The sequence below is a fragment of the Hyperolius riggenbachi genome, chromosome 6, assembly GCF_040937935.1.
Source record: "Hyperolius riggenbachi isolate aHypRig1 chromosome 6, aHypRig1.pri, whole genome shotgun sequence".
NCBI lineage: Eukaryota > Metazoa > Chordata > Amphibia > Anura > Hyperoliidae > Hyperolius > Hyperolius riggenbachi.
In genome coordinates, this window is record NC_090651.1 from 270,750,705 (window position 1) to 270,764,266 (window position 13,562).

The 13,562-nt window shown below is 43.4% G+C and overlaps 1 protein-coding gene across 3 annotated transcripts in view; it reads right to left on the reverse strand.

Moving 5' to 3' along the window:
- The window catches only part of IFT46 (intraflagellar transport 46), a 29,828-nt gene extending 18,307 nt beyond the window's left edge, over positions 1–11,521 (reverse strand). For 2 of the 3 annotated variants that reach the window (XM_068240818.1, XM_068240817.1), the window contains exons 1-4: positions 11,358–11,521; positions 7,605–7,701; positions 7,416–7,492; positions 614–780 (exon numbers count right to left, since the gene is read on the reverse strand). In XM_068240818.1, the coding sequence (XP_068096919.1) occupies positions 614–780; positions 7,416–7,492; positions 7,605–7,701; positions 11,358–11,387 (371 nt within the window). In that variant the 5' untranslated portion in view covers positions 11,388–11,521. The remainder of the gene's footprint in view (positions 1–613; positions 781–7,415; positions 7,493–7,604; positions 7,702–11,357) is intronic. The other variant, XM_068240819.1, reaches the window with a different exon arrangement.
- Between the last annotated feature and the right edge of the window lie 2,041 nt (positions 11,522–13,562).

Consider the following 13,562-nt stretch of genomic DNA (forward strand, 5'->3'; position numbering starts at 1 on the left):
CGACGTGTATGGGCACAGCTAGAGGGATTCAGATGTGCTCTCACACTGCGATGTGCCAGCAAAATGGAACCATAACGTAACGTTCAGTCTTCACAAGAATATTAATTATCGCATACCTTTTTCCATATGTGAATTTTCGCATGCGACTAGCGTAACTGACAATCAATACATGGGAAACGAATGCTATACTGTAAAAAAAATGGAGCACGCTGTAAAAATTTCTTATACACATCGCATCTTATGGAAATGTACCCATTGACGTTCATTGTAGTGAGTTATTCTGCATCTTTTTTTTTTTTTTTTTTACACGGAAAAACACTGAAATCAGCGTGGTGTGGAAACTCAGCCTAACAGGATAAGGACCTTTTAGCGATGGCCCAACAGGAAGTTCTAGGAAAAAAATGCCCCCAGAGGGAGGGGACAGCTGTAATTTTTAATCCCACCTTGCCATCTGTCTGAGTGACAAATGATGTGAAATGTAAGAGAGCTCAACATCAATAAAAGCATGGCAAATGATCTACTTCTTCTACCCATTCTGAAAATTATTTTTAAAAAAAAAAATTTTCTTTTTGGATTCCCTCAGTTGATCACAAAATCATTTGTCCTAACTTACCCCACATTGGAAGTACCATTTTCATCTTCATCATCCTCATCATCGTCATCCTCATCGTCGTCATCATCATCATCATCACCCGTATCCTCCATATCTTCATCATCACTAAACTCTTGCTGGAAGCCACCACGAAGCTCTCCAGGCTTATACGCAGCTTTCTCTTTCTTCTTTAAAACGGAGCAAAACATACATAAATATTCAAAATAATGTAAGAATTATCAACAGTACTTTTAGAAAATGTACTTGTTATTTTGAAATACTTAAGTAAACTCCAGTTTGAAGAAGGAAATGTATAGACTAGTGTTTGTTAGAGGTGTAGGAAGAGTGAAGAGGAGACTACTGGAGGGTTGTCAGAAGCAGAGGGCACTGGAGAAGGAAAGTGGCGGGCAGGGGGGTGGAAGACATACCCTCCCTCTGCCACTCACTGTTGTATAATCTGGCCCACTGACACCAGAGGCGTGCAACAACTTGACTCATCTCCCATTACTTACCACCTACTGCTACCGGTTGTTACCAGTATTAAGCACCCGCTAATATACTTATTACTCACGTATTACTTGTCTGGCATCAACTACTCACTGCAGACTACTAATCTCTAGATCACTGCTTGCTTGCCAATAGAATCTATAGATAACTATTTGCTTGCTTCTAGAATTTATCAATCAGTACTTGTCTGCTTCTGTAATCTATTGATTATTACTTACTAGCCACTATAGTCTATCAATCCGTTTCAGAATAAGTTTCAAGAGTCTATGCCTGGCGTATAAATCTGTGCACAAAACCTGCCCCACCTACATCTCAGAGCTTGTTCACAGGTATACACCATGTCGCCCCCTCCGTTCCTCCAACAACCTTCGCCTCACCACCCCACGCATTTCACACTCCCATGCCCGCCTGCAGGATTTCTCAAGAGCTGCCCCCACCCTCTGGAATGCCCTTCCACCACCCATCAGACTTGCTCCCTCTTTCAACACATTCAAGCAAGCCCTCAAAACCCACCTCTTTATGATGGCCTACCCACCTCCTACCACACAGTAACTCTCTAAGGAATATTTAGCAGCCCCACCTAGTGTTTCCACCCCACCCTTTAGATTGTAAGCCTCTGGCAGGGTCCTCCACTCCCTAGTGTAATCTACAGGATTGTGTGCTCCTGTCCTATGACAGCCTGTACTTGTACTACTGGGCCTACCTAACCAGCCCATATCGCATGATCATGTATTTTGAACAATTTGCATGTTTAACTTTGTTCTACGTTGTATAACCTTGTTATGTCTGTCATCCTTGTATCATTGTATATATTTATTGTCCAGCGCTGCGTAATATGTTGGCGCTTTATAAATACAATAAATAATAATAATCACTACCTACCGGCAGGGGCGCCTCTGGCCATTTTGTCACTCCAGGCAAGGAGTGGCGCCCCCCCCCCCCCCGCCATGAAAATATTCGCAATGCGGCAGCTTTTCACCAGAAAATAATTGTATTACAGTAGTGGTTCAGTGCAATACTACGAGCCGCCGATCTACCGCCTCTATACCGCTGTGTCCAATTGTAAAAATGTACTGCTTGATTGTACTTTTGGTACATTTTTGCCATGGATTGATTGAAATTCTGATCGATGTGGTGGTTAATAATCGCCATATTCGATCATTTTGAAAGAATCTGTCTGTAAAAATGATTGCATGTATTGACAGCTATAGGCTAGGGTTACTAATAATAAGATTGGGTGATTCAATTGTAAGGGTAAGATTGGGGAGGCAAAGTAGAGAGTAACAAGGAACATTTATAATTACTTTCAGTAAAGACTCAGTGCTGACTTGCTCAGTAGGTAGTAGCAGTGTTAGGGAGTCTTGCCCAAGGTCTCCTACTGAATAGGTGCTGGCTTACTGAAGCAGAGATTTGAACCCAGGTTGCCTGTGCCAGAGGCAGAGCCCTTAACAATTACACTATCCAGAGGACTATGTGGAAAAATGGAGGCGTGAAAAAAAACAGTCACAAAAGCTAACCATATACCAGTCTCTACAAAGAGAATATAAAATGGCCCCATACCTGGAAAAGCTCCAAAACTCTCAAGAGGAAAATCCTGAGTGTCAGCAAATTGAGCGCTCACAACCTCGAAATAGAGTCTGGGAGACAAAGACAGACGTACAAACCCAGGGAGGAGAGACTGTGCCAACACTGTGAACAGAAGACCCTTGAGGATGAAAGCCACTTCCTGCTGCACTGCCCCAAATATACTGCAACCAGGGACACTTACTTTAAGAAATTGTTGGAACTATTCCCAGACTTTCTCACATTAGAAGATGAGAGAAAAACATATATCCTACTGGGAGAAGAGGAATCCACAGTGACAACCGCTGCACACTATGTCACAGCATGCCACAGACAGAGGAGCATAACGGAACTCTAAACCTAAAAAATGTCCACATACTGCTTAGCCATTGTCCCCTACCCTACCCCCCTTCCATGTCCCCCTTTTCCCCTTGCTTTGGCAATACCTGTAATTAATCTTGGTCATGCCAATAAAGATATCTTTGATTTGATTTGAGAGGAGTAAAAGACAGCCAGCAATAGGGGAAGGGGGGGGGGGGGGGGGGGGGCTGATCAAAGGTGAATGAGGGAGAGAGGAGGAGTGAAGAGAGACTGAGTATAGCCTGACATGGAGCAGAGAACTTATCTGTATTGCAGCCACATAACATATTTTTTTCTAAGGACACTGTAGGAGGCAAGCCTCTCTTCTGCATCATGCTGTGTCCATTTACCAGCTTGCCATCAAATTGTACATTTATTTCCCTCAACCAGCCTAGTGCTTCACATTGCCTTATATATATTGTACCAGCAGCCTGGAGGAAAATCTCCCTCCTTCCTCCTGGCTAGTCCGTTCTGGAATGCACACAGACACCATCCTACTCTCTTCTTTTCAAGTCATAAGGAGGGGCGGGCAGGACAGGAGTCACACAGACACACTCTAGATCTCGAGATAACACTAACATTAGGGAATGCCATACAAAGTGTTGTAGACAAAAGGTTTGTAGATTCCTTATTTGAGGCTGAGCAGCAAAGGCTTTTATTAGAACTTTTTATCTCCGTTCCCTAAGTTTTCAGTCTCTAGGGACAGGAAAAATAAACTTTTTTTTCCCTCAAAGTGCCTGCCATAAATCTGGCGCTCTATTCAATTAGCTGGTCAGCTGGTCTCTAGAAGCGCCTCTGCCTACCGGCCACTAGAACCTAGCAATCATTAGTTGCTTACCACTAGAATCTATAGATCACTACTTGCTGCCGGTTTCTAGAATTTAGCAATCCCTAACTGCTTGCCACTACAATCTACTTATCACCAGTTGGAAGTCATTAGAATCTATCAATCGCTGCCTGTCATTATAATCTAATTATGACTACCTGGCTGCCACCAGAATCTAACTATTACTACCTGGCTGTGATCAGAATTTTTTTTATTTTTTATTTATTTAGTATTTATATAGCGCTGACATATTACACAGTGCTGTACATAGTATATTGTCTTGTCTATCTACTGTCCCTCAGAGGGGCTCACAATCTAGTCCTTACCATAGTCATATGTCTATGTATGTAATCTAACGATTTCTACCTGGCTGTGACCAGAATCTAACTATTACTTCCTGACTGTCACTAGAATCTATTACTACCCTGTCACCAGGATCTATTGATCACTACCTGCCTGTTGCTGACATCTTTTTATCACTATGCATGTAGCTGGAATTATTTGCCTTTGATATTATCTTCTTGTCATTAGTAAAATGTGCTTATCATTGACATCTGCTTTATCACCTATCATCTATGTGCTACTGGTAATACCTACAGCATGTCACTTATACTTGTACATTTCCACTAGGAGCTGCCGCCATTTCTGATTTGGTCGGGGGTCCTGTTCTGCTGCGAGGCTGCAGCCCGAAGCCGTGCCATGCGCTGCTATAGGGATTTGGCTGCGTGCTACATAAAACTGCAGCATGCTGTCCAGGTTCGCTGCACAGTTCCATCTGGACAGCAAGCCACTAGTTAGAGTTTCCCCACCCCAGTCGTATACAAGGAAACGCTGCAGATTCGGCCCGGTTTTGGGTATAGTGGAAATAGGCCCTTATTGGTAACATCTGCATATCGTTGGAAATTGCCTGTCATGGCTGTTTATTAAGTTACTATAAATGTACGTTTTGGTTTGTTTTTTTCATTTAAAGTCTACAACTTCTTGTGTGATTCTGTGGGAAAGGGAACTGTGATACTTGTTTGTGGCCCAGTAACATATGGATAAAGGGAGTGTGGCAGTGCCTACAGCATTCTACATAGTTGAAGCCAAAAAAGAGGAAGTCGGCAGGCACTGCAGACTAACAGGAGATGACTGATGGAAGGCAGATGAGTTGTGGTTCTACTATTGTTTCACATGCTGAAGGTAGCATACTTCTGACTGTGATATATTACATATACTTATGCAGATGGAACAATTGGTGACCTTACACAGCCACATAAAACCAACCTACATTGATCTAAATATTGATCACATACTCATGTTTACAGAATGGCCAAGAATGGGAATAAAAAAAACAGGGCTGTGGAGTCGGAGTTGGAGTCGAGGAGTCGGAATCGGGGCAATTTTGGGCACCCGGAGTCGGAGTCGTGGTTTCAGAAACTGAGGAGTCGGAGTCAGGAGTCGGAGTCGCATGATTTTTGTACAAAATCCACAGCCCTGTTCAGTATTAGACTAAGGAGTCGGAGTCGGAGTCTGAGCAATTTTGGGTACCCGGAGTCAGAGTTGGAGTCGGAGTCATGGTTTCAGAAACTGAGGAGTCGGAGTCGGAAGATTTTTGGACCGACTCCACAGCCCTGAAAAAAACTACACAATGTTACTGCAGGACATGCATAGGGAATTTTGTGAGAGCTTTGGGTTCTCTTTTAAAGCGGGAGTGTCACCATAAAAATCAAATTTCAACAGCAACTGGTCTTAGTGTATTAATAAAGATTCTAATCCTGCATTCAAAACTTTCTCTGCTGTTATGATTTGGAGTTATCACATACCTAAGGAGCAATGGCCCTTTAGTAGTCAGTGCCAAACCGTTGCATGCTGGGTGTTCTTTTTATCTATAATATATTCCTCTTCTTCCATTTATTTCCCTGCTTAGCTGCTTATCTGAAACACGATCCCCTGCTCACTTGTGTTTACAAGCAAGGCTGAGGTGATTCAGCGATTGGAGGAGAAAATACAAAAGTAAAGGGCAGAAATGACATCAGGATTTAGCCTCAACTGTGGACAAAAGACATGGCCCCCACCAGGAACAGAATTATCTTAATTTACTATATAAAATTCACTGAAATCAAAACGTGGACAGTACAATACATGTTTTATGTAAGTAGATCAAGTATTTATCTATTTATATATGTGTTTTTTTCCCTGGCATAGTATGGCTAATCCTACTGCTTTAAGTGTGTTGAGGTGTACCTGTGGGAATTGTCAGAAGGAATAAAAATCCTGCCCGACTGCTTAAACCCTTTAGCAGCCAAATAAAATAAAACTATTTGGCTGCAGAGTCAATTTTTTCTTGCCACTGGAGAAGTGTGCCTCCATCAGCCTGGCAGGCTCGGCAGGGTATGCAGAGTGGGAGCGGCAGGTATCTTTCATAGTTACCTGTCCGGGCAGCTGGATCGGCTTCTTCTTCCTCCACTTCGGTGGCAATGTAATCCTGCATGTCTTCTCTGTTCTGATCACATGATATGACATGTGATTCAAGAGACCATATCAGCGTTAAAGTGCCACAGTCTCTTCCATCACCCCTGTCAGAAGTTCAGAGCCGCTGGTGGAGGAAGAGAAGCAGCCGTCCGGAACTGGTAACTATAACTGCTGCCTGCTACCTGCTCATTTGGCTGCACTGACAACCCAAACGAGATATGCAGATAGAGGCTTAGAATGCACCAGCAGCTTTCAAACGAAAAACGTCGTTTGAAGCTGCTAATAAGTTTAAGTGGAACTTTAGGTTGGCAAGGTAAACAAGCATGCTATTTATCAGCCTGCTCACACATCACCTCTATCTAAAATAGCAAAACCATTCACCTCACAGATCCAGAATTACTGTAACACTGTAGTAATCCACACATGATGCAATGCATCGAAGAACAGTCTTGGCTGTACAAGTAGGTGAGAGGTCTCTCTCTCTCTCTCTCTTTGGAAAGTGAATTTTTGTAAAAACAGAGCAATTTTACCCCCCTCTATTACAAGCTCTTTTGCACATATTTAGTGGTGCACTCCAGTGTTGGTACCATTTGTTTCTTCTGTTTGCATGGTTTGATAGCTGCATAGAGACAATGGCCCATATGCAATTCACTTTTTCTCCTGAGTTATCTCTGGGGAAGATAATTTTTATCTTCTCGCTAAAATAACTTTTCAGCTTTTTACAATTAAAAACATACCAAATGTTGGTAAAAAACCACTATAAAAATAATTTTGAGTATTTTCTTGCTTGCTAGTGGTTTTAAAAGTATTTTATGACAAAGTGTGAAAAAAAAATCACCTAGGTGAAAAGTCAGGAGAAAAAATTAATTGCATATTTGCCAAGATGCCAGATCAAGCAGCTAAGTGGTGTGTTCACTACACTGCAGTAAGCAGAATAATGTGTGTAAAGTGTTATGCATGATCAGAAGAGTGTAATGCATTGCATGTACTGTATTGCATTCTGCTTTGCTTATCGTGCGGTAAAACTTCACGCACGCTATTCTGCTAACCGCGGCTTCGTAAATACACCTCTATGTTACAATGCATCATCTACAGATTCATTTGTTGGATTACCGTGGCATTTTCATCTTCTTCACTACTATTTGGATCAGTCATGCTTTTCAGTTTCCCCGGAGTGCGTTTAGAAGAAACTGGTAAATTAACAGAAAAAAATATTAAAAGTCTAGTTCAATCTTCTCTTTAAGTACCGTAATTCCAAATACCAAGTTCTTCTGTTCCTTTTTTTCTATATTTCTGACTTACTTGGTTTGCGTGGAGTTGCAGAATGAATGCTGGCTACCTCCTCTGAATCGTGGATGTCAAGGCTTTCATCATAAGGCTGGTTCTGAACAAGTTTTGTCTGGAAAGAGAACACATTAGCAATGTTCAAAATTCTTAATTCTCTGTTCTGTAGACAGTTTTCCTATAGGAAATAATGAAGGCAGTAAATCAAGAATGTTTATGTTGCTCATAAGGACTTATTCTTAGATATAACTGAACAGTGTGTACCATGTCTATGGAGAGAGGAGGAGGCATGATTAAGTGAAGGACAATTGGGCAGTTTCCAGCAAGCATGGAAAGTGCAACGATGATGGGTTCACTCTTCAGTGCCAGATCTCTAAGCAACCACAGGGATCACTCAGGGTCCCCTCTGCCTAGAATCTAGCATGTGTACAGCAGCCATTCATCCTCCCCAATGCATGCTAAGAGATCTGGAGTGCTAGATTATCTTGGCCGAGATTAGGATGGAATTGTTCTCCTGCTTACCCATCCTGCTCTGTCAAGTGCTCTCCCTCCTCCGTATGCACCACTAATCAGTAGGATAGCGACACATGTACAACACTCAGTCCCAAATTGTTGCCTGAGGGATCATGTCCCTTATTGACGCTTCGGACCGACCAAGTCACCTCTCAAACGGCTCCTAGTGTTCTGAACATAGTCCTCCTTTGACAAAAAAATGAGGTATACCAGAGCATATTTCACGTCACTCTGAGGAATGCACCACTGATTACCACAAGACTCTGACCCCCAAAATACCATGTTATAAGAAATCTCTGGTTGAATAGGGTTAAGATGCAGAGTGTGCAGTAAAGTGTGTTTCACCACCAGTGTGGTTCCTCCATTAGTTCCACTGCCACTGGTCCCTCCATAAGGCCTCTTTTCCACAAGAAGGTGGTGAATTCACCGCCTGTCAGCTGCTCCCATTCACAGGCTGGGTGCTTGCTAGCGCTCGGCACGAGTGGTGGCAGGGCTGTGGAGTAGGTACAAAAATCATTTGACTCCAACTTTGACTCCTCAGTTTGTGAATCCACTGACTCCGACTACCCAAAATGACTTCAACTCCTCAACTCTGACTCCTTAATCTAGTACTTACCAGGGCTGTGGATTTGGTACAAAAATCATCCGACTCCTCAGTTTATGAAACCACAGACTCAGACTCCAGGTACCCAAAATTGCTCAGACTCCACAGCCCTGAGTGGTGGATAGGTGGCACCCCCATGGAATTGCATCTGAGTACAGTGGTTGCTATCCTCAGCTGCAACATGAGACGATTTCGTAAAACGTGACACATGCAGAGTTACCAAGCGCTGCCATTCGGATGTAACTGTGGCCGAGTGGCGCTTGTGGTTTGTGGCCAGGAGGCTGCTGCAGCAGCATGCAGTTCAGCTTCCCGTGGAAAAGAGGCCTAAAGCATTGTACACATTCAAAAATTGTCGGAGTGAGATTGGTACAACTACTACTTCTCATTCCAGTCACTGAGTCTCATCCATTCAGCCAGCTGGGGGTCTAAAGTGCTGGGGGTCTAGGTGCTAAAGACAAAAAGTGGTATACTAGGTTTTATAATTTCTACCAATTTAACAATGTAAAAAAGCTAATTAAAAGGATGAATAAGGGTTTTCTTTAACGCTCCCTTCTTTCTGGTCATTTAGATTTTTGCATCCTGCTATTCAGCAGTTTCACCAAAAAAGGTTTGTGTCGAAGGGGTTTTTAAAGGACAATTGAAGTACGAGGTATATGGAGGCTGCCATATTTATTTCCTTTTAAAATAATAAACGTTACCCGGCAGCCTTGTTGATCTATTTGGCAGCAGTAGTGTCTGAATAACACCACCAACATCTGTTATGCTTGTTCAGGGTCTATAGCTAAAAGTATTAGAGGCAGAGGATCAGCAGGAAAGCCGGGCAACTGGTATTGCTTAAAAGAAAATAAATATGGCAGCCTCCATATCCCTTTCGCCCCACACACTTGAAGATCGAACAACCTTGGGGAAGGGGGGGGGGGGGGCTGAAGCCAATATTACCACTGATATGAACCTTGGATGAAGCAGCTATCACAGAGCTCTGCCTGGTGGTGTCTGCTCGTACCAGCAGCTGAGTCAGTCCCCACTATGTTCTGATATTACCTAGGTGAGCATCAAAATGCCTAAAAACCTACTTTAGCCAAATGACGGCAAACGTTATTTACAAAATCCAGTTCAGCTATAAAAACACAATTGGAACTAAATCATAAAGGTGGTGATTAGCTGAAAAGATCACTACTTTTCAAAAGGATCATCACTTTGATAAGATTCTTAGAAATTCAGTATCTAATAGCACTTTAGTGCTGTATGGCATATTTATAAAGTGGTGATCATGCCAACATTCATAGTGGAGAACATGATAGGCTATAACAGAACACAGTGATGAGTCTGACGCAGGTCGGGTCAGTTACCCAGTTTATCAGTTTGTTGCAGGTTACTACTTTGGAAATCATTAGTAGTAAACAGGTGCAATGAAAGTCAATGGGCTGCTTACCACTACTTTTCCTAGTAAAGCCTGGTACACAATTAAGATTCCTGCTCTGGAATGATAGCTGTACAGACAAGGGGTTTAGCTCCCAGCCACACAGCATTTTCTGCTTCTTGAGTCAGTGCAAGCTGCACCACATTTCTCTTACTCTGAAGTTCCTGCAGAACAAAAGATGATGTTGAGTACATCTAGAAACACTTGTACACAGTTATACATTAGGTTTCCGACCAATGACCAGGAATGATTACTTCAGAAGTGGAAACGCTTGAGTTTACTAAATTCACAGTGGGCACTGCGTTCTGTGAAAAAGCAGGAAAGCTGCGTGGCACATTATCCCGCTTCAGGGCCGGGCCGAGGCATAGGCTGGAGAGGCTCCAGCCTCAGGGCGCAGTGTAGGAGGGGCGCACAAGTCATTCAGCTGTCATTCCTAATTGTGTATGAAGCATAAAGAAATAAGAAAAGGGGATACATAGCAGTGACTGCAAGCCAGATAACTAGATATTAAGGTGTTGGGGAGGTTGTGGACCCTGTGGCCCTCTTAGTCTAATAGTAATGAGTGTGTGACGGCCGGGGTGGGAGGGATGGAGGGGCGCACTTTGGTGTCTCAGCCTTGGGTGCTGGAGGACCTTGTCCCTGCTCTGTCCCGCTTCATTGCATCACATACAGTGTAGAAAGCAGTGAAAATTATGCTTCACTGCCCCTAAAAATCTGTTCGTTTAGCGGTAACACGTTGCATGCAGTGCATTGGGATGCCGTATGGCGTTAAACCGTACCACACCTACCGCACTTTGACCGTCGAACAGGTAGTGCGGCAAAGCCGTGCTACAACGCGCCCATTACATCACAAATCATGCAGCCAGTGTGTACTTCCCGTACAGTCAACCCTTGTGATGTGTTACTTGATTAAAATTCATATAGTTTGAGATCATGAATTCAGGCGGGGGGGGGGGGGGGGGGGGAGCTACAGCCTACAGCAATTCAGCTCTTGTTGCTGTGACTTTAATCCCCCCATGGCATTTAAAAATGGTGATCAGTATTTTAAAAGTGAAGAACAGAAAAGTAACACACTGATCACCCCCTTTTCATGAATGGGCCCGCTATGAACGGTTAGATGACAACAGAAAAAGCAGTAGTCTTTGCAGTACGTTGGGATGTCATAATAACGAATCAGAATAAACCGCCCCCGTTTCTAACCCCTTCAGAACGTGACACATGACGCTGTCATTACCCGCAGCTCATCGGGATTGTCCTTGTCCATGCCGCGCACCGTGCAGCCCCGCGCTGCTTCCCGGAATCACTCCGCTATCCCGAGGACGCCGCCTCCCATCACTAGGGTAACGTTACACCGCACACACTGTATACAGCGGAGCTCTGCACGGAAGTGATGCTACAGACAGGAGGAAGTAGGTGGAATTCTGCATGGAAAAGTGTGACACGGAGGCAGCGAGCAGTTGGCAATAGTGATCTCATTGTAGCCCGCTGCACTGCAGTGCATACAGGAAGCAGACTGGAGGAGGACATTTAACTGTAGCCTTTTACTGCTTGTACTAATGGAGTTTTACAAAAGTGATGTTGCCTCTCAAGGAGTGTATAATAGAGCTTTGCTGTGTATAGACAAGGATGGGTAGGAATGATTCACTATAGAAATTAGTATGTACATCACCATTATAGGCACTGGTAGTTATGATTATTGCATTTTAAAATGGCAATATATTACCTGTACACAGTTAATATATTGTACAGCACTGTATAGAGTTATCTAGGGCAGTGTTTCTCAACATTTTATTGGTAGGTACCCCTTTTAAAACCCTGTACTCACCAAGTACCCCCTAGCATAGCAAACATTATCAGAAGTACCCCATTACAAATATATATGGAATCGTTGTACTTGGTAATTTGTTCTAAACAATTTCCAAACATTTACTATTGCTTTTATTTAACTAAAACACTAATTAGGTGGTGTTTAAATAAGATGTATCATTTTCTAAAACTTAATTTTGTTATTCTTGGTTAAGTATATCAAGCCCAAGTACCCCCTGGAACCATCAGAAGTACCCCCTGGGGTACGCGTACCACACGTTGAGAACCTAGGATCTAGGGCATAGGTTCTCAACGTGTGGTACGCGTACCCCAGGGGGTACTTCTGAGGGTTCTAGGGGGTACTCGGGCTTGATTATACTTAACCAAAAATAACAAATTTAGCGTTTTAGAAAATGATAAATCTTATTTAAACAGCACCAAATTAGTATTTTAGCTAATTAAAAGCAATAGTAAATGCTTGGAAATGGTTTAGAACCAATTATAATGTACTAAGATTAACTATATATTTGTCAAGGGGTACGTGTGATAATGTTTACTATGCTAGGGGGTACTTGGTGAGTACAGGGGTTTAAAAGGGGTACATACCAATACAATGTTGAGAAACACTGATCTAGGGCATATTTCCAATTGGTGCCCCATTAGTTTCCAAATTGGATGCAAAGCCACAGCTGAATCGCTATAGCCGTGCCATGCTTGGCTATAGGGATTCGGATGTGTGTGGCAGTAAGGGCCCATTTCCATCACGTGGTGCGATGCGCATCGAAACCAATGCACGGCAATGGAACAGTTTCCATAGCGTGGAAAGCAATCCGAAAATGTGCAGTATGCTGCAGATTCTCGCACAGCCGCATCCGCCTGCCATCCCCTCCATACACTTCCGCATCACCCAATGCGGAAGTGACACGAACGGAAGCGATGCAGCGAGGTAGCCGCATTCACATCACTTCAGCAATGGAAAAGGGTCCTAAACAACTTGCTGTGCAGAATCACAATGGCATGTGATCTGGACGGCATGCTATTGACAGAATAGGCAGCACCGTCACACACACACACAGATAAATTTAGAACAAAACGTATTGTAATCCATTCTCACTCTGTCGCACAGCCCCTCTGTCTTCTCCTGTGGTGCAAGTAATGAGAGACGACACTAGAGAGCGAGGAGCCGGAGGGACTCAGTGCAACAGGGTGAAGATGCTTCCTTGCGGAGCCGTGACAGGTAACTATTACTAAAACTCTGCCTATGGCCAGGCAAACAGGGCACAGGTGGACTCTGTGCCTCCCAAGCCTCGGCCCAGCCCTGATGATGATCAAAATGTATAGCAAATTTAAAGGCATGAAAGGGTGAGAGAGCTCTGCCCTTGCAAGCTTACAATCGAAGGCCCTGTTCACAGTGGTCAGTTGCGTTGCAGAATAATTCTACATGTCAACTCACTGCCCATACAATTCTATGGGCCTGTTCACAGTACTGCATTGTAACTGATTACGTTATTCTAACTCGCTGCATGCAGGCTTTGAATTATAGTCTATGTCCAGCCTCCATTGCAGATCACAGTCATTATAACGCGTGCGTTATGCAACTGTCCACTGTGAACCTAGCCTAAAGGCTCATACA